Source organism: Danio rerio, chromosome 2, assembly GCF_052040795.2.
Source record: "Danio rerio strain M-AB ecotype USA chromosome 2, GRCz13ab, whole genome shotgun sequence".
NCBI lineage: Eukaryota > Metazoa > Chordata > Actinopteri > Cypriniformes > Danionidae > Danio > Danio rerio.
The window spans coordinates 25,208,154-25,234,638 of NC_141022.1; the positions used below are offsets into that span (position 1 = coordinate 25,208,154).

Genomic DNA, 26,485 nt, shown 5'->3' on the forward strand with positions numbered 1-26,485 from the left:
GGCTGGTGGTGTACTGGTGTGGGGGATATTTTTTCTTGGCACACTTTGGGCCCATTAGTAGCAATTGAGCATCATGTCAATGCCACAGCCTATCTGAGTATTGTTGCTGACCATGTCCATCCCTTTATGACCACAGTGTACCAATCTTCTGATGGCTACTTCCAGCAGGATAACGCACCATGCTGTAAAGCGTGAATCTCAGACTGGTTTCTTGAACATGACAATGAGTTCATTGTACTCGAATGGCCTCCACAGTCACCATACCTCAATCCAATAGAGCACCTTTGGGATGTGGTGGAATGGGAGATTCGCATCTTGGATGTGCACCCGGCAAATCTACAGCAACTGCATGATGTTATCATGTCAATATGGACCAAAATCTCTGAGGAATATTTTCAGTGCCTTGTTGAATATACGCCACAAAATATTAGGGCAGTTCTGATGGCAAAGGGGGTCAAACCTGGTACTAGTAAGGTGTACCTACTAAAGTGGCCAGTGAGTGTATATTGCATATATTCAAAATGTGAAGGCGCGCAATAGGATTCCTTTAAAGATTAAGCTCACTCCAAAATCAAAATACTGTCATATTTGCTCATCCTCTATGTCAAACTTGCAAGAATTCCATTCATTTAAAAAACTTTTCCTTAAAACAAGCAAAAAAATCAGCCAATGGTGTAATCAAAATAATAGTGTTTTAATTTTTGAACAATTTGTTTTGCTTACCCCACTGCCAGATTATTTTATGAAAAACTCACTTAATTTTTAGAAATTATTTCTGAAAACAAGGCGATACTTATTTACTTGTCTAGGAAATGATTTTTGATTTTATTTTTTAGATATTTGAACTAACAAGAAAAGCATTTATTGCGGTATATCTGAAAATCTGCAATTTGCGGGTTCAAAAATATTTAAACATTGAGAAAATCACCTAAAAAGTTCTCCAAATGTAGTGCTTAATGCACATTAAGCAAAAGAAAAGGATTTGATATATTTACATTATGAAATTTACACTTGTCAGTCATTATGAACAAATTCAGAATTAGTTTTGATTTAAAAAGAAACCCAAACCAAATCAGTCAGGCCTGGTTGGTACCATGACGCTGATTATCAATCTTTTCTGTGTGTATTCCAAACGGTTGTAGCACCCTCCAAAGGGCACTTCAGAAAGAAAACAATCATGGCTGCCATAGTTTCTATCCAAATTGAAGTGCTCAAAACTGGCTACTTCAAAGGACCCTTTGAAGGATTTTGAGGGATAAAACTGATGGATGCTTTGCGCAGGGAAGTTATTTGGTGTCCCACACTGCATTCATTTCAGAAGGGCTCATCCCTATGCTCTAATCCAGGGAGTCAAACTCAGTTACTGGAAGACTGGAGCCCTACAGAGTTAAATTCCAACCCTGCTACAACACACTTAAGCCGCAGTCAAACTGGGTTTTGAGCATGTCCAGTTCTGTTGTACAGCGGGGTAAAACATGTCAATGGAGCAAAAAGTGCTTTTTTGTTGCAGTTTTGGAACCCATTAGAAGTGAATTCAAGCTTTGATTCTGTGTTCAGGAAAAGCCTGCACATGAATGTTACATCATTATTAAAGAGCCAATCAAATGCCTTGAAACTATGATTGACATCTCCTGAGAGATTGAGGACAATTAAGCTATTTAAACACTTTCATCAAGTAAAAGGAAAAGGTGACAACTAATAAAGCAATTGACTTTATCAGTGTAAGTAAGTAACTATTTAAAGTTGATAATAGTTATATAGGCTCAAACTGAATCTAAACTTATATGCAAATATATTGCAGCGTTATCTATTGAATTTAAAGCACATTTATATTGTTACATAATATAATTATGGGTTCCAGGGGCAGCAGTTTCAGCATGGAACCCTAGACTCCTCTCTCATACACTTTCTTCAGCTCTTGCCAAGGCATCTCCAGGCAAGCCATGAGACATAGTCCTTTCAGCATGTCCTGGGTCTTCCCCCGGGGCCTTTTTAGACATTTGTGACATAGTTTCAATAAATATTGAGTCATCTCTAGAAGTTCTTAGTACTGCATTCATCATAACCCTGATTTGATTCTTTTTCCATTTCTGAATTGATAGATGTGAATTTATTTAGCAGTGCATAAATCCTCATATTTCATCACATAAGTAATAATGTGTTCTATTAAGTGATTATGTCTAAAGCCCATCCATTAGACAGAAAATGGGTGTACTTAGACAGACACAGAAGTCAGAGATTGAGATCTCTCAATCTCAATGAAAACAGGAAGACTCAGCAAGAAGCCAGTTACATATGGTTTGTCAGACATTACAGGAATTTACCACCAGGTGCCAGATTAACACCAACAATCGGAGAATATGTAAATGTCGTGAAAATGATAAATGTGTCAGGATGAAACTTGCAGTGTGTATGATGTGGTCCTGTGTTTCCTGTACATAAGCAGTTCTCAAACCCAGTCCTGATGCACCCCTGCTCTCTTACCATGAGGTTTTGTTCTATTCAACGATATGCTCTGTGAAGTGGACACAACACAAGATATTCTTTCATGGTGTAATTCAAAGTTTAACCTTGCAAGACGTGATTTGTATGCAAGCGTGATGATTGCGGTTAAGTAACCCTTCACGCTTCTATAATAAGTTTTGGCCGACGGCGCTGCAACAGTGCAGTGCAAAATTACAAGTTGAAGTAAACAGTTTAGCCAATTTCTTGTTTGCAAGGGGTAGAGATCAGTGACTCCATTTAGGGCACACATCGATTTGAATACTTTTACTTCTCGGTGCACTCTTTTAACGAGCTAGTTAGGTGTGTTAAGAGACATGATTGGTCAGAATATTTCACGAGCAGCTACTCTGATGTCATAAAAACTGTTGATCTGGGTATGTTGAAATGAGGACCTGCATAAGGAGATATCTTTTAATATAAAAATTCTCTTTGCTTTGGAGCACACTTATAGACAGGCATCGCAGTGGGTAGCATTATTGCTTCACAGCTAGAAGGTAGCTGGTTCGAGTCCCATCTGGGTCAGTTGGCCTCACTGTGTGAAGTTTGCATGTTCTCCCCATTTTCCTGTGGATTTCTTCCGGGCACTCCAATTTCCCCCACAGTCCAAAGACATGCGGTATAGGTGAATTGAATAAGCTAAACTGGCTGCATAGTGGATGTGAGTGTGTTTATGGGTGTTTCCCAGTTTTGGGTTATGGCTGGAAGGGCATCCGCTGTGTAAAACACATGCTGGATAAGTGTCGACCCCTGATTAATAAAGGGACTAAGCCGAAAATAAAATAAATAAATGAACTGAGTTACTCCCTAAAAAAGTGACCAGTTGCGTTACGTAGTTACTTTAATGGAAAGTATGCATTACTTAATGCATTGCCATGTTACTTTTGAGTTACTTTTTGTGTTACTCTTTCTTACTTTTTTTCTGTAATTAACAACACACTGTATAACCTTTATTTACCTTAATAATTTGGATAATTTTATCTTCTGAGTACTTCCTGAGCCCAGAGCTCTACATGCCATATATACAGATTAATGTTTAACAAATAAATGTTTTTGATGCTTTTATACTTTTTTTTTATCTTATTAGTGAAGTAAAATGAGCATTGAGACAATCCTTTTTTACTTTTCTTCCATGCATTAAGAAAAATGAGAATACTTCAAACACAAAAATGTAAGGCTCTGCCACCTTGGTTTCTGTTTGTTTTTGCAGGGAGAAAATTCTCGCATTTAGTGCATGTTCAATGTTAATTTGAATTCAGCAATACATTTTTTAAAAGAGAATTAATTAACTCGTGTAAAAATTGTTAAAAAGTAATTCAAATATTATTACTTATTTTTTAAGTAGTTCACTACTTTATTCGTTACTTAGAAAAGTAATATTATTACATAACTTGCGTTACTTATAATGCGCTACCCCCAACACTGCCTATAGATAACATTTAGGCTAACGTATTAATAATAAAACCATAAAAAATAATATTGATTTCAGGGGGGCTTTTATCTATTCAAACAGGATTAAGTAGTAATGTATTATAGTTTACTCTCTAATTTTGATCATATTATATGCAACAAGCTTATGAGACACATAGACCAAAAAAAGAATAGTTTACAGAAAAAAACGTTACTATTTACCTACCCTTAATGTTCCTTGCATACAGTAGTCAATAGTTACAGCCAGCTTTCCAGCTTTCTTTGAAATGTTTTCTTTTGTGTTCAACAGAAGAAAGAAACTCAAACAGGTAAAGTGTGAGTAAATGATGACAGAATTTTCAGTTTTGGGTGAATTATCTCTTTAAAAGATAGTCATTCATTCATTCATTTTATTATCTTTTCGGCTTAGTCCGTTTATTAATCAGTTGTCGCCAGAGCTGAATGAACTGCCAATTTATCCAGCATATGTTTTACACAGCGGTTGCTATTTCAGCTGCAACCCTGTGAAACACCCATACACACACTCACATAGACTATACGGCCAGTTTAGCCCATTTGATTCACCTATACTGCATGTCTTTGGACTGTGGGGGAAGCTGGAGTTCCCTGAAGAAATCCACGCAAACACAGCGAGAACAAGGGGCCAACTGACCCAGCCTGGACTCGAACCAGCGACCTTCTAGCTGTGAGACAATTATATACCCACTGTGACAATTTACTTTATTCAGTTCACCTATACCGCATGTCTTTGGACTGTGTGGGAAACCAGAGCACACAGAGAAAGTTCACGCGAACACAGGGAGAACATGCAAACTTCACACAGAAATGACAACTGGACCAGCTCGGGCTCTAACCAGCAACTTTCTTGCTGTGAGGCAACCTATTTTGTTAATTTGTATGAGTACAGTATACAGAAGCATACAGTAGATTTATTTGTCCCAAATCCTTCCATAAGCAAGTTCAAAGATAAGTTAAGATGAACACATTGTTCTACTTAGTTTTTTTTTTAAACAAACCACGTGTGTTGTTTTAATGTGCGTACATTGTGATGTCTTGTATAGTCCACTAGAGGACAGTGCTGTAATCTGCTAAACCTAGGCTTATGCAAGAGCTTTAGGTTTCAACAAAATAATAATTAAAATCATTACACTAGACAATGCAGACCAGTCTGATACATGTTTATGATGCATGCTAATTCAGATTCCTTAATATGTCGATTAAAGATGCTTAGGTCATGTGACAGCTCTCGTTATATCCTTGAGCTTTGGGGATTAAATCAACCTACTTTTACTTAATTAGATAGTGATTTGTCTTTTGTGTAATGTGCTGTCTTTAATTTTAGACAATCAGGGTCAAATTAGTTTCTTAGTATAGCATATATGGCAATGCGCAATAGAGTTCAGTGCCTTTGGTTGTTACTTTTTTTTTTATCTGGGACAGTCAGTGAATTCATGAGACTCTCACTGAAGCTTATTTCCAACATGGTATATATACAAACTAACAAAAAAGGAAATAGGATTTTTTCTTAGATGACTGACTGGAATCTGTTTCATCTTAGCAGTTCTGTGTTTATATTTCCCAATTTTTCCAACTCTAACATTATTCTCAGAGTTGCAGGTTTATCTCACAATTTTGACTTTTTACCTGACTTGAAGATTATTTGACAATTCAGAGTTCAGATATTTTTTATTGCAAATTTGCCTATAACCATTGCCCATAACAACAACTTTTATCACAATTATGTTTTGTTTTTGTCAAAATTAGACATCTCTCCAACACTTTTTTCCCTTATAATACCGAGCTTCTTTACTATTTTGACAAGTGTCTTTTTTTAATTTTATTTTATTCAATTATTTGTTTTACACCTTTACGAGTGTCTTTTTTTCTGTTAAACACAAAAGGAGATATTTTAAAGGAAGCTGGAAACATGTAATCGTTGACTTTCAAAGTATTTGGTTTTCTTACTATGTTAGTCACAGGTTTTCAGCTTTCTTCAAAATATCTTTTTTTGTGCGTTCAACAGAATAAAGAAACTCATAAAAGTTTGGAACCACTTGAGAGCGGTTAAATAGTGAGTGAGATTTAATTTATGAGTGAACTACCACTTTAACTTCATAATGTATGAGTTAACTCGGCAGAATTAGACGTTCTTTGACTTTTTCCACTTATAGTTTCACAATTTTAGTTCTCACATTTTTCCCACAATTCAGACTTTTTTAAAGTTTATATTTCACAATTTTGACATTTTCACACAACAGTGAAATGTTAGCTTAGTTTATATTTGGCAGAGAAACACAGGGTTGTGAGAAAAATGTCAGAACTGTGGTACAGAAAGCACCCCCCCCCCCCACAAATCTCTCAGAATTGCGAGTTTATCATCACAATTGCAATTTTGTCTTTTGTCCTGAAATCTTCAACTTTGTCAATTTGGTAATTTGTTACTTCATTATTTTATCTTTTCTGCATTTTAATTCTCACCCTTTTTCCTTTTCAAACTTCAAAAAGGAAAGTCAAAAATACTTTAAGTTTTTTTATTGGGTGACCCATACAAGCTTTCACAGACTTTCTAGCATCCATCAAACAGAAGTTCAAATTGTTCTTGATATCACAAGATACTGCTATCCAGCTGATATAAAACAACTTTCAGCACTGTTGAACTAACACTGATAAGATTTAACTGCAGCCACAAACAACAAGGCCATCAAAGCTCTGATTAAAGTCAGTCAAGAAACCTTCAGCCAACTCTTTTCACTCCAAACCCAATAAAGAACACACTAGAGCAACACAATGATCCTCGGCCACCGCGTGGGCCCCTTGCATCCTTACCTCCAAAACCCTATCAGTAAATGTGCATGGCAAACAATAACAGACCTTCTCTCCTTCTTCACCCATTCCCCGGTGGGTGTTTTTTTATAACCACACCCACTTCCTCCATTGTGGGAGGATCTTTCCAAAAGCAACATCACTGCATTCCTGGCCCGTTTGCACTGTGCGTCCCGTGGCCAGACTGCAAACCTCAACTGTTTCTATGGTGCTACATCAGAGGCCAAAGAGCAGCCAATCAGACGGCTCGTGTGGGAGCATGTGGGTTGAGAGAGTGAGTTGCTGAACTTACTTTTGGTTTGCTGTGGAGCTGCTGCAGGGAGGAGGACAGAGAGCTCTTCACTCAGACAAGAGGAGAGGAGAACTCATTATTTTCAATGGAATGACGACTAGTTTCTGTCCTGAGTCAGTGTGGTTGGTGTGCCTTTGAAGCTATTGAGATCAATCACTTCCATTTGTATTGTGATACATCAGTTTCTTCATGTTTTATGGGTGGGAGGTGAGCAAACAAGGAGGAAGGGTCAGAAAGAATTAGTTTTTGACATCTGGACAGAACGTGAGCCGTGGAGAGAAGATTGAGTTGCCATGGCTGATAATGTTATTGAAGAGAGCGGTAATTACCCTGGAAAGGATGAGCTGGACTGGGGATATGAAGAAGGTAAGGACTTTGAGAGAATTAGTCCCTAATTGTGCTCTCTGTGAAATATGAAACTTTATTGTTACACCCATGGTCAGGAATTAGTCTATAAACAAACCTGTCTCAGTTTGGCTTAAATGAAAAGAAGTGTAAGTGGTTGAATATTGTACACTACTGAATACATAAATACATAAAGCATATTAGGTAACACTGATGGTCATTTAATAAGCAGTTTTTATGTTAAAAAAGGCCTTTTTTCATATTTTCAGAAATACAAATTTAGTAACCAGATTAACTCTATCGCTGTTTGTGTAGTCGTCAAAAAAAAAAAGATTTTATTTAAGTGAAACTATTGTACATTTAAAAAATTATATGACAAAGTAATGACTATAAATGTTTTTACAAATATATAAATGTTTTAACTTAATATTTTTTGTTTGATTTATGTAAGTTGAGATGACTAGAAAAATTAATTTATTAACTAACTAAAATTAACTTAGCTATAATTAGTAGAGCAAGGTTTTTTTTTACAGTCTACTGTATTGAAATTTATGTTATTATTATTTTTATAGCCTTTTTATTAATTATATAAGTTTTTTGGTAACACTTTACAATAATGTTCATTAGTTAATGCATTTACAAACATGAACTAATCATGAACAACACATGTACAGCATTTATTAATCATAATTGAACATTTTCTAATGCATTATTAACATCCAAGTCCATGCTTGTTAACATTAGGTAATGCACCATGAGGTAACATAAACTAACAATGAACAACTGTATTTTCATTAACTAACGTTAACTAACATGAACAAATACTGTAGTAAATGTATTGTTCATTGTTTTGTTCATGTTAGTAAATGCATTAATTCACATTAACTAATGAGCCTTATTGTAAAGTGTGACCAATTATATTTATTTTGTAGTTATTCCGTTATCCATTTATATAATATCAGCCATTATCTGAGCATAGATCTGAAAAATAAAAATTAAAAAGCTGTAAATATTGAATACTTTAATGCACATGTGTAGTGTGCTGTATGTAGTGCACATATAACAGTTTACTGTATTTAAATTTATGTTATTATTATTTCAAAGCATTTTTATTATTTTTGTTATTTATATTTACTTTATTTATGCCGTTATCTCTCTCTCTCTCTCTCTCTCTCTCTCTCTCTCTCTCTCTCTCTCTCTCTCTCTCTCTCTATATATATATATATATATATATATATATATATATATATATATATATATATATATATATATTTATACAACAGTTCTGTGTGGTTCTAAAATCTGATTGGCTGATAGCCATGCGATATTCTGCAATATCAGAACTCCTACAGCCTCTTTACCCTTTGTGTATTAATCCGCCCACATACAGCCAGCAAAAAGCAGACACTACAGATCTAAAGTTTAAAAGATGCACACTCAACTGTTTAACTGTCAGCTTATGATTTGAATCCAGAAGAAAGTAGTTCCTCATACAAAAGGGTTTTTGAGACTCTCCATGTTTGATTTTGTTTTTATATACACAATTATGCCGTCAAACTGTTGTATAAACGCAATATCACATTCGTAGCAGTGCGATACGGCTGTATATCGGCACTGGTGGGGGCACTAACGCACGTCTCTCACCAGTGCCGATATACAGCCATATCGCACTGCTACTCGTGTGATATTACTGTGATATATATATATAAAACCACTTTCTGTGCACTGCTGTAAATGTGTGATGAGAAACTGTTGTAAATGCACATATTTAGTTACCGTATTTAGTGCACATGTAACAGTTTACTGTATTTAAATGTATGTTATTATTATTATTATTATTATTATTATTATTATTATTATTATTATTATATTGCATATTTATTAATATTATCAATTATATTTATTTTGTGGTTATTCTGTTATCCATTTATGTAATATTATCCACTTTCTGAGCATCTAAAAAATAAAAGTTTAGACTGTTGGAAATGTTAAAGACTTTAGTGCACATATTTAGTTTACTGTCTTTAGTGCACATACAATTGAAGTTAGAATTATTAGCCCCCCGTTTATTTTTTCCCCCAATTTCAGTTTTTTCAACACATTTCTAAACAAAATAGTTTTAATAACTAATTTCTAATAATTTATTTTATCTTTGCTTGACAGAACATAATATTTTACTAGATATTTGTTAAGACACTTTTATACAGCTTGAAGTGATATTTAAAGGTTTAACTAGGTTAATTAGGCAGGTTAGGGTAATTGGGCAATGAACTGTATAATGATGGTTTGTTCTGTAGACTATCAAAAAATATAGCTTAAAGGGGCTAATAATTCTTACCTTTAAATGGTTTTAACACAAATTAAACTACTTTTATTTTACCCGAAATGAAACAAATGACTTTCTCCAGAAGGAAAAAAAAATCATCAGACATACTGTGAAAATTCATTGCTCTGTTAAACATCATTAGGGAAATATTTAAAAATTAGCAAAAATTTTAAGGGGAGCTAATAATTCTGACTTCAACTGTATAACAGTTTACTGTATTTCAATGTATTTTATTATTATTATTATTTTATAGCGTTTTTATTAATTTAATCATTTAAATTTATTCTGTAGTTATTCTGTAATCCATTTATATAATATTAGCTATTATCTGAGCATAGATCTAAAAATAAAAGCTTAAACTGTTGTAAATTTTGAACACTTTAGTGCACATATTTAGTTTACTGTATTAAGTGCACATATAACAGTTTACTGTATTTAAATGTGCTGTTATTATTATTTTAGAGAATTGTTATCAATTTAATCAATTATATTTATTCTGCAGTTATTTTGTTGTCCATTTATATAATTTTAACCATTATCTGAGTATAGATCTGAAAAATAAAACTTAAATGTTGAATACTTTAGTGTACATATTTCGTTTACTGTATTTAGTGCACATTTAACAGTTTACTGTATTTCAATTTGTTACAATTCTTGTATAGTGTTTTTTTTAATTAATTTTATTCATTACATTCATTCTGTAGTTCAGGGGTTCCCAAACTTTTCAGCCCGCGACCCCCAAAATGACAATGCCAGTGACTCGTGACCCCCAATATTCTCTGAGGTGGTGGTTATAAATACAGAAACCTTTAATGCAATGACGCGCACTAACACACCAATAGACCCAAGTCTATTTTTTTTATTTTTATTTTTTATGTATGTCAGTGCTGTAAATGGGCTAGAAAGTTTAACCTGGTGTTACAAAATCTGCTGCATCTGACAGTATTGCTGTGTCTTTAGTATAATGTAATTACTCGAGAAGTCGCAATCCAATAGAACTAGTAACTATAAGCTACTATAGTAACTATAGTTTATAGTAACTATAAACAACTATTTTTTTTCTCTTCAGTAGGTTTTTGATAAAATACAGAAAGTCTTAAGGTTTAATAAAAATTTATTGATTTTTAAAAATCACCTGGCGACTCCCCTTTATTGTCACGCGACCCCTCGGGGGGTCCCGACCCCCACTTTGGGAACCTCTGCTGTAGTTAATCAGTAATCCATTATATAATATTAACCACTTTTGAGCAGATCTTAAAATTAAAACAGACTGTTGTAAATACTTCTTTACTTTGGAACACAGGTTTTTGTTAGGCCTTTTTTTTTTTGAAGATGTCACTTGGAAGATTATTACAGATGTGGATTAAAAAGATGAAATAAAAAAAATCATCACATTTACTTTCCTTCCTTCATCATTAGACATCACAGTAGAATAAACCACCATATAAAGCCAGTACTTTCAGACCCCCCCCCCCCCCCCAAAAAAAAAAAACATTTTCCATTAGTTTTTAATTTTAAAACTGTGAAAACAAAAGAAGATGTAAATCTAAAGTAAAGTGATCTAAGTAAGTTATGTTTCAAGTCATTCTATTTTCCAAACAGCATCAAAAAGTTAATTCAGTAAAATGAAAAAGTTAAAGCACTTGTTTTAAACTAAAACATTTTTTGAGCCATGTATTTTCTCTAATATTGGTAGTTTTGTAAAGTTTTCTTCACATAGTGAGCTTTCAGATAACAATGCACACACATGCGAGGACAGGAAGACAGTGCAATACATACAGATGGAGAGAAAGAAAAGCAGTGAAGAAAAAAAAATGAGCACATCCTGTATCCCCCTGTGTCTGCTATTCCTGCTGGAGCCCTCAGTAATGACTTTGAGGCACTGGAGCTCTGGCAGCCTGCTTTTAGTTTCAACACGGATGAAGAAATGAACCTCTGTTAGCAACACCAAATATTTCATATAGCTACACACAACTGAACCGACACTCAGTAACACTATTCAAAAGTTCGATTCAAGGTTGAGCAGCATAGCAAGGACACTCTTATCGTACGTTTACAAGCAAGATAAACATTCTTTGATTGCTGCTTCTTAATCAAATATTATCATCATCATCATTGAAGAGCTGATTGAATGACTGGTTTTGGGTTTTTATAAATGAATCCAGGTGTTGAATGGGGTCTTCTGTTTCCTGAGGCCAATGGAGAGTACCAGTCCCCTATAAACCTCAACTCACGCGAGGCTCGCTATGACCCGCAGCTGCTGGACGTGGGGCTCAACCCAAACTATGTGGTCTGCCGCGACTGTGAAGTCATTAATGATGGTCACACTGTGAGGATCATGCTGAAATCCAAATCTGGTATGACATGCTGAAACCTATGTGTGTGTTTTTGAATGTTAGAGAGCAGTTGAGTGACTCTATTTTCTCACCCTCATGTTGTTCAACACTCTTAGGTGTCAGTAGTTTCACACTGGAATGCCAGAAACAGTTGACCATGATCAGAAAAATGAAAAAAGGGCTATAAAAGCAGCCCATGCATAGCTTATGCTTGACTTTGAGAGTGAAGATAGTGATGAATGATTGCATTGAAATATCTTAAATGTTGTTATTGTTTAGTTTGTTTTATTTTTGAAGGTTGATGAGTAATATTGCACCCAAAATAATACACGTTTAGCATTTATGTTCCATGAAAAAAATATCTTAGTGTATGCCCGTAATTATGCATTATATAGTTCAAATAGATAAATTTTGTGTTCCATTAGGATATTTTATAAATTTCCTTTATAAACTTGGACACTTTAAATGTGATTTTTTTTTTTTTGAACACTCAAATTTTAGAATACCAATTTTTTTCTTTTAGATGATATATAAATCTCAATTTCAGATGATACAAGGTAAAAGAGGCCAGGAATAAGTAAGTTTGATAGAGTATTTTTTCAGGGACAGTTCTTTTTAAGGACGGCATGGTGGCTCTGTGGTTAGCACTGTCACCTTACAGCAAAAAGCTCACTGGACTTTTTGAGTCCCGGCTGGACCAGTTGGCATTTCTGTGTGGAGTTTGCATGTTCTTTCTGTGTTGGCGTAGGTTTCCTTTGGGTGCTCTTGTTTCCCCCAAAGACATGCGCTATAGGTAAATTGGGTTAACAAAACTGGCCTTAGTGTATGGTTGTGTGAATGTGAGAGTGTATAGGTGTTTTACAGGACTGGGTTGCGGCTGGAAAGAATGGCTGTGTAAAACATATACTGGAATAGTTGGCGGTTCATTCTGCTGTGGCAACCTCTGATAATCAGAGACTAAGCTGAAGGAAAATGAATGAATGAGTTCTTTTTAATGAAAAAAACATTAAAGATTTTTTAAAAAGAAATTTAAAACGTTTTATTTTTATTATATTATGATTATGTTATGCTATTGTTTATTAAAGGTGATAAGAAGATGAAATTTTCAAAATTCTCAAAAAATTTTTTGGTTATGTTTATGCTGTAACACTTTGTTATAAACAGTCTGCATGTATTTATGTGCCATAATAGCTAGCTATCTAAACTTCACCCACCAGGTTTTGTAAATAGACAGCAAACCATGCCCAGATGAAGATGCTCACAATATCCCATTTTCAGAAGAGGCAACAGCGAAAATGATCAGTATTAAATGTAAAAGTAATGTCCCAGAAAGAGAAAAAAATGTGCGCAAAACATTTTTCTTTGCTGGACTGCCTTATGACCTCAATCAATGTGAAGCTGAACTCTTAAATGTAAAGGATGCAGCTATACCTATAGGCAGGGCTTGACATTAACTTTTTTGATCAGAAGCCACTGTGGCTAGTATAGATTTCCAACATTACTAGCCACTTGTCAGTTTCACTAGCCACACTTTTGTTGTTGGGAAAATATATTTTTATATGCATAAATTTGACTATGACATGTTAAAATTACTTGATTTATATGTTGTTTCAACACCGATAAATCCGTTTGGATGAGACCACTACAAGTTCACAATGCGGGCTCTCTGCGTTGTCTGCTGAAGCGAGTCGGCATTGTGAAGTCCACATGTGAAGCCCGGCGTTGTGAAGATGTCCACATGCCTCCTCATTCTTTTCACTTTTTGTGTGTGTGATGTATGAGCTTGTAGTAGGTCATTCTGGGTACTCCTTACATACTGTTTTTTGAATGCTATGAATTCGGACATACTATTCGGCTCTTATGCTGTTTATAGCATACTATATAATATGGAAGTATGCGATTTCAGATGCAGCTAGACTTTTCATTGAGACCCTGAAGTATCATATCATCTTGTCTATATTGGGCATCCAATTGAAGAGTACTAGAAATAAGCAATAACTTTAAAATAGTCTTACTCATTCTCATAAATGAAGTGTCAAGTAAATGAAATGATTTGACTTTATTTTACTCTAATAGCCTTATATAGTTTTAATATATAGAATGGTTAAAAGACATAAATCTGCTGTGTGTGGGAAACCATATATGCTGCCTGTGTATTGAGCTTGTTTTCTGTCTTTTCTCTGTATGTAATGTCAGTTGTTACGGGAGGTCCTCTCCCCAGTGACCATGAGTATGAGCTGAGCGAGGTGCGCTTTCACTGGGGCAAAGAAAACCAGAGAGGATCTGAACACACTGTCAACTTCAAGGCTTTTCCAATGGAGGTCAGTGTCACTCCGCTATTTCTGTCACGTCATCAGTCACTCATCCATCCTGATCTCTAAAACAATCTAGTTTCACACTACACACCAAAGCACATATTCATTTAGAGAGCCCTATTTACACGCCACCAATTTTCACACTGCATAAGCAAACAGCATGCTGAAAATGTGCTGCAAAACTTGAAACAATTGTATATCCTTGATACAATGAGCCTCGTTTCCTGACTTGCATGTTACCACAAAATTGGACTGCATGTCTGCTACTGCATGTCTGATTTTTAGCTACAAATGCACTTCAATCCTTGTCAAAAACAGTAACAGCACACACTCTGATATGGGATTTGCCATCAAGCGATCTATTCCCATCACTTGCCCCTGGCACCTGCTCTCCTAATCCTGATCTTCTGTACACAATGAAAAAGATAAGAGCCCGTTTTCAATGTGTTACCATGTTTGTCAACCAGTTACCATGTCACGTTTCCTTAAGCTGTTGGCACAACTTCGAGTCAAACCAGTCCTTTAGCAGGATGTAGATAATCAATACCTTCATAATTTTGCATATGTTAATTTCAGAGTTCAGTTTCAGTGCAAATCTCTCAATGAGTAATCTATATCTTTCACAGCTTCATCTAATACACTGGAACTCTACATTATTCAACAGTGTGGAGGAGGCCATGGGCAAGAAAAGAGGCATTCTCATCATCGCCCTGTTTGTGCAGGTATCACACTGAATGGCCTAAGCAGATATGTAAAAAAACAAGCTATAAAAAAACTGTTAATCATGGTCTAAATATAAAAAGATGAAATGGTCACTGGTGATTTGTATTGGTGTGTTCAAGTCATGTCCGGTTGTATTTTTATGAGTTGTAATTACAAGAAGGAAGTGAGATTTGCTTTAAGCCCCAGGTCTCAGAACTGAGGCATGTTGTAAGGAACCATGTTGAATGACATGGAAATGTAGAAGTTCAAACAATGAGTATGTTTACATGGACACCAATAATTAGATTTTAATATGATTAAGACAATACTCTTAATAAGAGTCTAGCATGTAAACAGTGCTCTTTGATTACCAGATTTTTGAAACTCTATTGTATTTGTTCTGATTTTCAAATTATTGTTTGTTTTCTGACCTGTGAGTGTCTGACCAAAATTGGAAGTCATAGAGACATAAAAAATGGCCGGATAGTCCTAAATGTCCCTCAATACTCAGGTGTACATACACACCAAATTTAGCATGTGCCAAAGGAATGCATGGCAAAATTAGAATTTAATTTCATCAAATGGTTTGGAACATAGAGCTTAAATTAGATTCCTAGTCTGTTTCTCAATTCCAAGAACGCAGAGAACGGACTTGCATTTGTTACATAACCAGCAATCTGTTCCTGAAAGATCGCTGGCATACTACACATGTCATTCATGAACTACATATCTCAGCATGCCTTTGCACAAACCAGTCACCATTAATCACACACAGCTGAATATCGTCATCATCAATTGTTTGGACTATTTATACACATTGCACACACCAGTCAATGTGGAATCTTTGTTTGTCAGTACCTGTATGGTTTCAGTGAGTGTCGTCCTGTTTAGTTTGTCTAGTTATGTTTTGATGATTGTTTCGTAACTTTTTGTACTTTGATCATCGCTTTGTTTTTGCATTTTTCGATGCCCTTCATGATACCTGAGTTCTTGTTTTTTGACCTAATTTGTTTTTGCCTGCACGAATAATCTTTTTTCATTAAAAATTGCATTTGGATCCAACCTCTTTTCTTCACTCCCTTGACATCCGGTGACAGCGTTCTTGTGGAGACCGGTCTTGCCAGGTGTCCTCGGAAGAATGAACTCAGGAGACCGCGAGGACAGAGAATGCGTCCTTTGGGAAATGGGATGCTGCGTTCTTCCTGATGGTCACGTGACCTTCATGCATTTTAAATGGAAATCATTTAAACATTACAGCATTTATACAACGATTTATTGTTTTCCCTTTTCTTCAAAATATATACTTTGCATAAAAACATTATAAATATACTCTGCACAATATAAATAAAACAAATTTTAATTCGAATTTCAGCAAACAAACACCCTTAATGTGTTTATTCCTTTTTTAAGATATTCATGTTAATGTTTATTTTCACCGTTTCATTTAGGAAAACTCCTGAGGTAAATAAGTGATATCTCTGAACTTTAATAATAAATCTAAATTAAATGCTGCGCTTCATACCTCCATTCGCAATGACTTCTGGGACTTCCAGAGAGAGTTCGGTGCTCAAATCTGCATCAGTGCGTCCTCGATATCATGATCACATCAGGGAAGTTTCACGCGTCCAACACGAGGACACAAGACCGCTGAAGAACGCATATTGAGAAACAGCCCTAGAGTGCTGTAGCCTGCACAGTTTTGATCCAGCCCTAATCAAACACAGCTGATCCAACTAATCAAGGTGTTTAAGACGAGAGACTATTAAGCAGGTGTGAGTTGGAGGTGATTGGAGCTAAACTCTGCAGCACTGTGGGCCTCCAGCAATTGAGTTTGAGAACATTGGTTTAGAACAGGGATGCCCAAACTTGGGCTGTTTCTCAATATGCGTTCTTCAGCGGTCTTGCGTCCTCGTGTTCTCGTGAAACGTCATCATCAGCTGCCTAAATTCAGTTCCAATACTCAAGACAGCAAGTACGGAGGACGCGTGAAACTTCCTGGATGTGATCTTGATATCGAGGACGCACTGATGCAGACTTGAGCACCGAACTCGCTCTGGAAGTCCCAGAAGTCATTGCGACTGGAGGTGGGAAGCGCAGCATTTTGTTTAGATTTATTATTAAAGTTCAGAGATTTAACTTATACCTCAGGAGTTTCACTAAATGAAACGGTGAATATAAACATTACCATGGACATCTTAATAAAGGAATAAACACATTAAGGGTGTTTTTTTTTTGCTGAAATTCGTATTAAAAACTGTTTTATTTATATTGTGCAACATATATTTATAATGTTTTCAGTCATAGTATATATTTTAAAAGGGGAAAAACAATAAATCGTTGTATAAATGCTGTAATGTTTAAATAATTTACCATTTAAAACACGTGAAGGTCATGTGACCATCAGGAAGAACGCAGCATTTCAATTCTCAAAGGACGCGTTCTCTGTCCTCACGGTCTCTTGAGTTCGTTCTTCCGAGGACACCCGGCAAGACCGGTCTCCACAAGAACACAAGTCCGTTCTCTGCGTTCTTGGAATTGAGAAACAGCCTTGGTCCTGGAGGGTCTGCGTCCGGCAGATTTTAGCTCCAACTTGTCTCAAAACATCTGCAAGGATGTTTCTAGAAGCCTTGTAAAGCAGTGGTCACACTGCACTTTTCTCCCCATAGACTTCCATTCATACGCACATGAATGCGTCAGAGCGGAACGGAAACACAAGCTTGTGCGACAAGTTTCGCAGTTCGCTGCATTTGAAAGTTCAAGCTTGGTGAACTCAGATCTGCGAAATCTCATCACATGATTGGGTGAGACCAATCCAAAATCAAAACATGACCTCTCTGGACAGGAATTTAAAACATGGACCAATCGCTAGCTTTTTTAAAAAAAATATCTAATCATCTAATCCTGCCCCTTTTCACAGTGCTGTACTGTAAAGCTGCGGTCACATTAGAGTTTGAGCATGCGATATTCTGACGTGCGGCACTGCGGAAAGGGGCGGGATTAAACAAGAATATTAGACATTTGAAAAAGCGAGTGATTGCTCTAAACAAAGACAGGCACAAAATGCACATTTTCAAAGCCGAATTTCTGACTTTAGCATTGTTTTTCAGATAAGCTAGAACGTTCACTTAGCATGTTTCTCAAATATCTGCAAACATATTATGGTATTTTTATGCTTTAGAAAAGTCAAAAACTTAACAAAACGCACTTTGCACACTGTTATGAATCATTCTGTTGATGGGAAGTAAAAATCCTGTTTAATGTTTGAATTTATGGAAACAATTACTGTTTCTAGGAGAAACTGAACTGACCATATGTCCTGCTCAGCTGACACCGCTGCTCTAATTTACCCTTTTCAGGTTGGGAAGGAACATCTTGGTCTGAAGGCCATCACAGACGTCCTGCAGGACCTGCAGTATAAGGCAAGCAGAAGAGCAGCTTTAGTAAACACAACACATCCCCTTGTGACCTAAAATGTTTCTTTTGTTTGTACAGGGGAAGACTAAAATAATTCCATGTTTTAATCCCAACACATTACTCCCTGGTAAATGATTTCTTCATTAATAATCCATGAGAGTGGTATTTGCATCTTTTTGCATGTTTTTGTTCTTGATGTTTTCTGACTAGTTAAAGTTTATCAGTTTGTATCTGACTGCCTCTGTTGCTATGTTTACACACTCAGACCCTCTATTAAGAGATTACTGGGTGTATGAGGGCTCTTTAACCACCCCGCCCTGTAGTGAGAACGTCACCTGGATTCTGTACCGTTACCCTTTGACCATCTCTCAGATGCAGGTGATGCCTATACAAATATTATTGGGTTGTTGACTTGACTTTGCATTTTCACTGTCACACTTGAAAAAAATGAATGTAATTAGTACTGCGATCATTTTCTTGCATGAAAACTTGAAAATGTGTACATTTTTGAGCCAAATCTCTGGCATTCCACTGAAAATATTGTTTGTTTAGTTGTAGGACCTCATTTAAGCTCATGTGACCTCCTTTGAAGCCCATGACATGCACATGTTAAGTGTTTGTCTCAGAATTTCTCACATATTTACCTTTTTGGAACCATTATAAAATAGTTTAAAAAGTTAAATGTTTTGTTGTCCTTTGGTGTGACTCCCCTTTTATTAAAACAAATCTAACAAATTCATCATGTTACTGAGAAAAAATATTATTGCTAATTTCATGTAAAACAAATAGCACTATATGAAGATATAAGTGTCCAACAGTAAAGATAAGTCACGCTCATGATATTTGTACATTATAAAGAGTTGTTTTTCTTCATTTTTGCTATGTTACACCATATTGAATATTTAAGATACAATTCAGTAAAAGTGAATCTAATAAAGAAAAAAAAGCTGAAGTTAGTGACTCATAATTTTTAGTGAGGTGCTATGCAGGTAAACCTAGTGATAGACACTAGAGGTCATAGTCTTTAGCCTCCTTGTTAGAGCAACTGACTCCGATGCAAGGAATCGCTGGTTCAATCCCAGCTCAGACTGGTTTGGGAGCTGTAGGACTGGTGGGTAACACGTAGCATAGGATGGGAGTGAGGTTTAGGGGGTAAGTGTAACGGAGGCCAGCTAGAGAAGTGCTATACATGTAAACCTCACTCCTGACCTCTAAAGGTGCTCTAGCAACAGATGCTAGACGCCATGGTCTTTAGTCTCCATGTTATAGCAACCAACTTCCATGCAAAGAATTGCCAGTTTGATGTATGAATGTTTTCCAGAGATGGGTTGCAGCTGGGGGGGCATCCGCTGTGTAAAACATGTGCTGGATAAGTTGGCGGTTCATTCCGCTGTGGTGACCCCAGATTAATAAAGGGACTAAGCTGAAAAGAAAATGAATGAATGAATAAATGTGTCTACATTTTCTATTTGTAAATCTTAATTGAAGATGGTTTCATCTGAATATACATGTCTCTGACATTACCAAAAGTCTATGACTCTGCTAAAATCTCTCTCTCACTCTCTCTGTCGGTATACACGCTGCATATATGGTGGTCCTATTGTCCTATCTAACTAGTTCTTTCGAGTACACAGAAGGGGAAATCAGAACCCGACTTTGACGTGTCTTACACAGAATGGGGTTTACCACAGTAATGTAACGGTAAAGAACAATATATGGCATTTATCTGCATCTTTGATCTCAGTGACTGGCAGAGCACAATACTTTCAAGTAAAGGCCAGTCATATACTGAATATTATGGAAAGGTCAGACTTGAAAGCTAGTCAGCGTCTTGCCTGTGTTCGATGACTGTAATAACATTTTCTATATAAATAGTTTCCTTCTTTGATTAATGGATATGGTTTTCCCAGATTGAATTTGTACAGAATACTGAAATGACCCAGCTTATGTTATTACTTTAAAAACAAATACACCATACTATGAAAAAAAGGAAGTTATGATAACAGACAACAGAGTAATAATAATAGCATTATAGAGAAAGAAAAGTAAAAATATAAAAATTATTTAGTTTTCTCATGTTTCTGGAAAAGCTCACACCTAGGGTTCAAATTCAACACTCACACTAAAATTGACCAAAAAAGTGCAAATAATAAACTGAACAGAGTTACTCACTGCCTAATAGGTCATTTACAATGAATAGTATGAAACATAGTCATAGATTTGCTGATGTCAGAGATGTGTATTTTTCAGACCAATCCATCTCCTATTAACTTTTACTAATTGAAAATGTATACACAGTTGCAAATTATATTTTTCATAAACCTTTAAATAATATACATTTAAGTACCTACAGTTGAAGTCAGAATTATTAGCCCCCCTGAGTTATTAGACTGCTTGTTTATTTTTTCCCTAATTTCTGTTTAATGGAAAGCAGATTTTTTTCAACACATTTCTAAACATAATCATTTAATAACTCAGCTCTAATAACTAATTTATTTTATATATTTTTTGCCATGATGACAGTAAATAATATTTGACTAGATAGTTTTCAAGACACTTCTATACAGCTTAAAGTGACATTTAAAGGCTTAACTAGGTTAATTAGGTTAACTAGGCAGGTTAGGGTAATTAGGCAAGTTATTGTATATCGATGGTTTGTTCTGTAGATTATCGAGGAAAAATTAAGCTTAAAGGGGCTGATAATTTTGTACCCTAAAATGATGTTTAAAAAATTAAAAACTGCTTTTATTCTAACCATATTAAAACTAATTAGACTTTTTTTTTCCTTGCTCTGTTAAACATCATTTGGAAAATATTTTAAAAAGAAGAAAAACATTCGAAGGGGGCTAATAATTCTGACTTCAACTGTAAATTAAAACATAAAGAATTTCTTGATGGGCGAAGCAGTGGCACAGTAGGTAGTGCTGTCCCCTCACAGCAAGAAAGTCTCTGGGTCGCTGGTTCGAGCCTCGGCTCAGTTGGCGTTTCTGTGTGGAGTTTGCATGTTCTCCCTGCGTTCACGTGGGTTTCCTCCCGGTGCTCCGGTTTCCCCCACAGTCCAAAGACATGCAGTACAGGTGAATTGGGTAGGCTAAATTGTCCGTAGTGTATCCACACAGAAACGCCAACTGAGCCGAGGCTCGAACCAGCAACCAACCAGCGACCTTCTTTCTGTGAGGCGAACGTGCTACCCACTCCGCCACTGCGTCGCCCAAAGTAATACATGCAATTTTAAAATGACACTGGACAATATAGCTTAGAGACTGCAGTTAAGGATGAATATACTGAATATAGTGCATGAAACACTGTATAACTTTATTTATTATTAATATTTTAATTAATGTATTATCTTCCTAAATAAATCAATTTCAAATGAGTGAGACTTATGGCCGGTAAAATCACTCAATTGATTTGTCAGTGCCAACAGTGGAAAAAAAATATTTTTGGTGCTCCTATAATTTAGCCTGCTCTATATGAACATGAGGTCTGATTAGAGACCCTCATTGCTATCATTGCTTTTGTCTTTATTTTTGGATAAATGCATCTGCTAAAAGCATAACACGTTTTTTTTTTCACCTAGATTGAAGAGTTTCGTCGCCTTAGGTCCCATGTTAAAGGAGCAGAGCTTCCAGAAGGCAATGATGGGATGCTGGGGGACAACTTTAGACCGACCCAACCACTGAGCGACAGGGTGGTCAGGGCAGCCTTCCAGTAACACCCCCGCAGCGGGACCATTTTAATCTGCCATGGGTAAATTTACAGGAGTCTTTGTTTACTCAAGCGGAGCAGCCTTATTTGAGCATAATGTGATGGCTTATGTTTGGCTTTGGCTGATCTCTGTAAAGAAGAAGCTAGATTAGGCTTCTCACATTAGCTGATTGAGTGTCCCATTGTCTGAGCTGTGTACAGAGCCCAGCCGGATTTACAAACTACTCATAAAATGAACTAAAATTCAAGACTTCCTCCCCCTATGATCATGAATCTGACCAAAATCTCTTGCTTAGTATGCAGTAGTAGCTTAATGGAAATAGGCCAAGCTTTCTTAGCAACATTAGCATCAATACACAAAAGACTGCCTCAAGGGTTCCAGCAAAACAGTAACCCAATTCCTACTGATCTAGGACTTTCTGCAGCATTGTGTAAAGATCTGTCTATTTCGGGGACTCTCCAGGGGACACCTGGGTCTGCCTGCATATTACTCATTTTGAAATGACACTTCGAGCTGGCTAATTTAGGCCATGATGATGCAGTGCTCCTGAAAGAGTCCTATGATGTCATCAGAGCAATCAAATAGTGTTACTTTAGCACTACTGTTTCTGTACTACACTTCAGTTAACTGTGCAATGATTCAATCTGTTAAATTCTCAGATGTCTACATAGGTTTGGGGCTTAGGTAAGTTTAAAATCCTTAAGATATGTGAACGTTTCGTATTACTTATTCCGAATCTATGTGAAAGACGCTTGCCAGAGTTTATTTTAGAGAGCAGGCATGAGGTTCAGCTGTATGCTCTTTATTTTCTGTCTGATTCAACTACTGTTTACACAGTACCAAGCCTTAAAATACACAGTGGACCACCCCTTTAAAAGCAGGCTGATAATATGAAAAATCAAATTAAAATTTTTTTTTTTAAAGTAAATATATTTAAATGACTATTAAAATGGACAATATTTGACTAAATTAGCTGGAAATGAACATTAATAATCTCAACTCCGCTCGTCACTTTCTCAACCCTCTGGGTGTCCCGTAAAATGTCAGTTTGGTGTTAAACGTTGTATAATACTGATCAAAAAGCTTATAAATGTAATCAAACAGTGAAATAAACACATTTGTCAAAGGGAAGCCTCGATTCAAACTGACAGGCATGCAATTACTCCAGCCATCCTTTTGTCAGATATAGCAGCTCTCTATGTAGAGAAGCTAGCCGATCGCTTCAGAAAGATTTAATACTGTGTAGGGTAGTGCAATGTAGTGTGGATGAAAATTATGCAGATGATGAATATGTTGAACAGCCTTTGACTGTTGGGGAAGTTAATAGGGTCATGTAAATGTGAAGCATTGTGTTAGCATGGATCGAGATGACGAATTAGCCAAAACATGTGCCTTTCCCTGTAAAGGTTGTGAACTTAAAGATGGAGAGCCATGTTTTCTGTCATTTGATGAAGATTTTGTCTTGATGTAAGATTTTGTTGAAAGATATGTCTTTCAATAACCTCTATTATTAAATATGAGATTTATTTTAACCCAGTATTTAACTGTTGCCGTCTTCGTTATGAATTCTTTAACTGTTAAAAATGTAGCGCCTCTGTTCAATCTTTCTGGTTTTAGTAACAAGTTTTTTATGTACTTTTTTGTGTACTGTAACATTTTTGGATAATTGTTGATATTCAGTGTCCAAAGAAAATTTTTGCACTGGTTTGGGCGAAAAACCACAAAAGTAGGTTTCAGAAATCACCTCGAATTAGTGGAAAAGAAGGGTGCATTGTAGAGAAAACCTGTGCCTGTACACTTTTGATTTGAGTCTACGATAAACTTTGTAAAAAACTATTGCTGCGTCCCAATTCACATACTTATACTACGCACTAAAAGTATGTACTTCTTTTGTGAAGGAAAAATATATACTTTTGAGTGTATAACAGAAGAGTATGCAAGCTTTGGGACATACTACTTCCTCATTAACGGATCTTTGTTTTGATTAGTAAAGAGCCCTGTCAATCATACACACATCATCCACATTTCTGTCATATTTAATTCTTTACCTTATTGGAGAAGCAGCAGCAGGATAATCTCCCATTCAACAGTCTGTCATGCAAGGAAAACTCCTCACGTCTTTGGATGATTATGCATTCAGTCGTTAATGTCCAAATACGTGTTTATATATGTTCAGTTTTGTTGTTGGTTATTAACAGTCATTCTAACAACTTTACCGAAGCCACTTTGTTGGCTGTTGGTCTTGCGTGTCCACCTCGCTTGTAGTTTATTTACACTTTTCACCTGTTCTAGTTCGAATCGAATTCATGCCCAACGCGCAATGTATTGTGAGCAGTATCAGCGCTTAGAGTATGGACACTTCTACACTAAACTTTTTTACTGGAAATAGGAAACCATCCAGGAACCTTTGACATACCCTTTTCAACATAGTCTACTAAGATTTGGGACATACCAATTCTATTTTCAAATACTATTTAGGACAGATAGTATGTGAATTGGGATTCAGTGTGTGGGTATAAATGACTGAAAGTTTATGGCTGTGTCCGAAACCGCCTACTACACAGTAGGTACTGCATTTGAATAAAAACGTACTTAACTGCCGTTAAAAAGTATGGGTAACACTTTACAATAACAGTACATGAATAATGATGTATTATTATGTAAACTAAACATTACTTTATTATAAATTAATGATGAGTTAAGGTATGCACTTATCATGAATTACCTTTAATTACAACATGAGTCACATGAGTTCATGTGTAAATCACGACTACCTTAATTACTTGTTAGTACATGATTGTTTGTTAATTAATGTATTAATTAACATTTTAAATTTAAGCTAAATGTAACCAAGATGAACGCATGAGCTGTTAATGTATAGTTATGTCATGACTTTACTTGGAGGGGCACATCACTATATTAACTCATCCTTAACTAATCATGAACTCCTGTTCATGTTGATGTTGACAGAACACTTTTCTATTGTTATTCAGTGTAAACTCACTAGTTGGACATGCACAAGGAGTTCATGAGTAGTTAAGAATAGGTAATGATGATGTGCCCCTCCAAGTAAAGTCACTACATAATTATACATTAACAGGAAGTATGCTTTGGCCTAGAGTCACTTTTGACTACAGATTTGATTCATAGAACATGAATCCGGGAGGTACAAACACCAAAATAAACAAAACCCCTTCAAAAGTGGAGTAAGCATCATTTCCCACTTCCTACTCAACTAGGTCAAGTAACATTTGTCCTCAAACCATACATGACCATAAACTGCCGATAAAGCAGAATAAGGATGCAAATTAGATCAGTACTATGCACTATAAATCAGTAAAACTGATGTTGGGCAACAGATTAGGCAATCTATTCACTAGTTGAAATTTAAGGATTTCCTATAGGTATAACTAAGCAAATTAGTGATGTTAAAACTGCTTACCTTTCCACCACATGTATTTTTAGCTCACATTATTATCACACATACATACACTTTCCATCACTCTCACCTGTCTTTAACCCCACACCTCTTTCTTTCAGTCTCTCTCTCTTACTCTCTCGCTCTCTCTCTCTCTCTCACACACACACACACACACACGCACACACACACACACACACACACACACACACACACACACACACACACACACACACACATAGAACGAACACACTACTTCCTCTGTGCTAGGCAACAGAGAGCACATGCATGACAGGCTGATGGAGACACAGTGAGATATTGTTCAGGTGTAATGGATATCTAACGGTCACATGACTGCCTCACGAATCACAAATGTATTGTCGGCATCAGATTTGAGGGTCCATGCGTTCTTCTTCTTCCAAACACTGAATCAAGTCTCATTTTAAACACATTTTCAGCTCCCAGAAAAATATAAAAATGTTACAAACATGTAGTAATGCTACATGAAAAAAGAGATTATACATTTATAACAACATTACATTAATTTATGTTTTTTTATTAATTCAAGCTTTATTTATGCTTTATGAATGTATAGTTCTTATGAAAGGGATAAGTGCTTTAATGAACAATATGTGATAGCTACTGAATAGGTTGCATTTATGAATGCATTTGTTTGTGCATAACACACACACACTGCACAATGTTTGTCTATTTTAGCATTCTTCCGGTGCGTGGATTTGCTGTGTTCACGTGTGGGAGGTTATGTAGTCTATAGGTTTATAGCTGACTCTAAAAATGTCTGAGCAAATATAAATAATGAAATTATAAATAAATAAATAAATATTGATGGCTGTTTAAATGATCAAGTAAGT

At 35.9% G+C, this 26,485-nt stretch overlaps 1 protein-coding gene across 3 annotated transcripts in view; it reads left to right on the top strand.

The window, feature by feature from the left end:
• Positions 1-26,485, top strand: part of ca8 (carbonic anhydrase 8 (inactive)) — a 32,226-nt gene that overhangs the window by 679 nt on the left and 5,062 nt on the right. The window contains 8 exon segments of one of the 3 annotated variants that reach the window (NM_001017571.2): positions 6,929-7,414; positions 11,885-12,076; positions 14,252-14,376; positions 14,997-15,092; positions 18,429-18,491; positions 18,565-18,613; positions 18,752-18,864; positions 22,067-22,236. In NM_001017571.2, the coding sequence (NP_001017571.2) occupies positions 7,342-7,414; positions 11,885-12,076; positions 14,252-14,376; positions 14,997-15,092; positions 18,429-18,491; positions 18,565-18,613; positions 18,752-18,864; positions 22,067-22,201 (846 nt within the window). In that variant the 5' untranslated portion in view covers positions 6,929-7,341 and the 3' untranslated portion in view covers positions 22,202-22,236. 3 annotated transcript variants of the gene reach the window in all.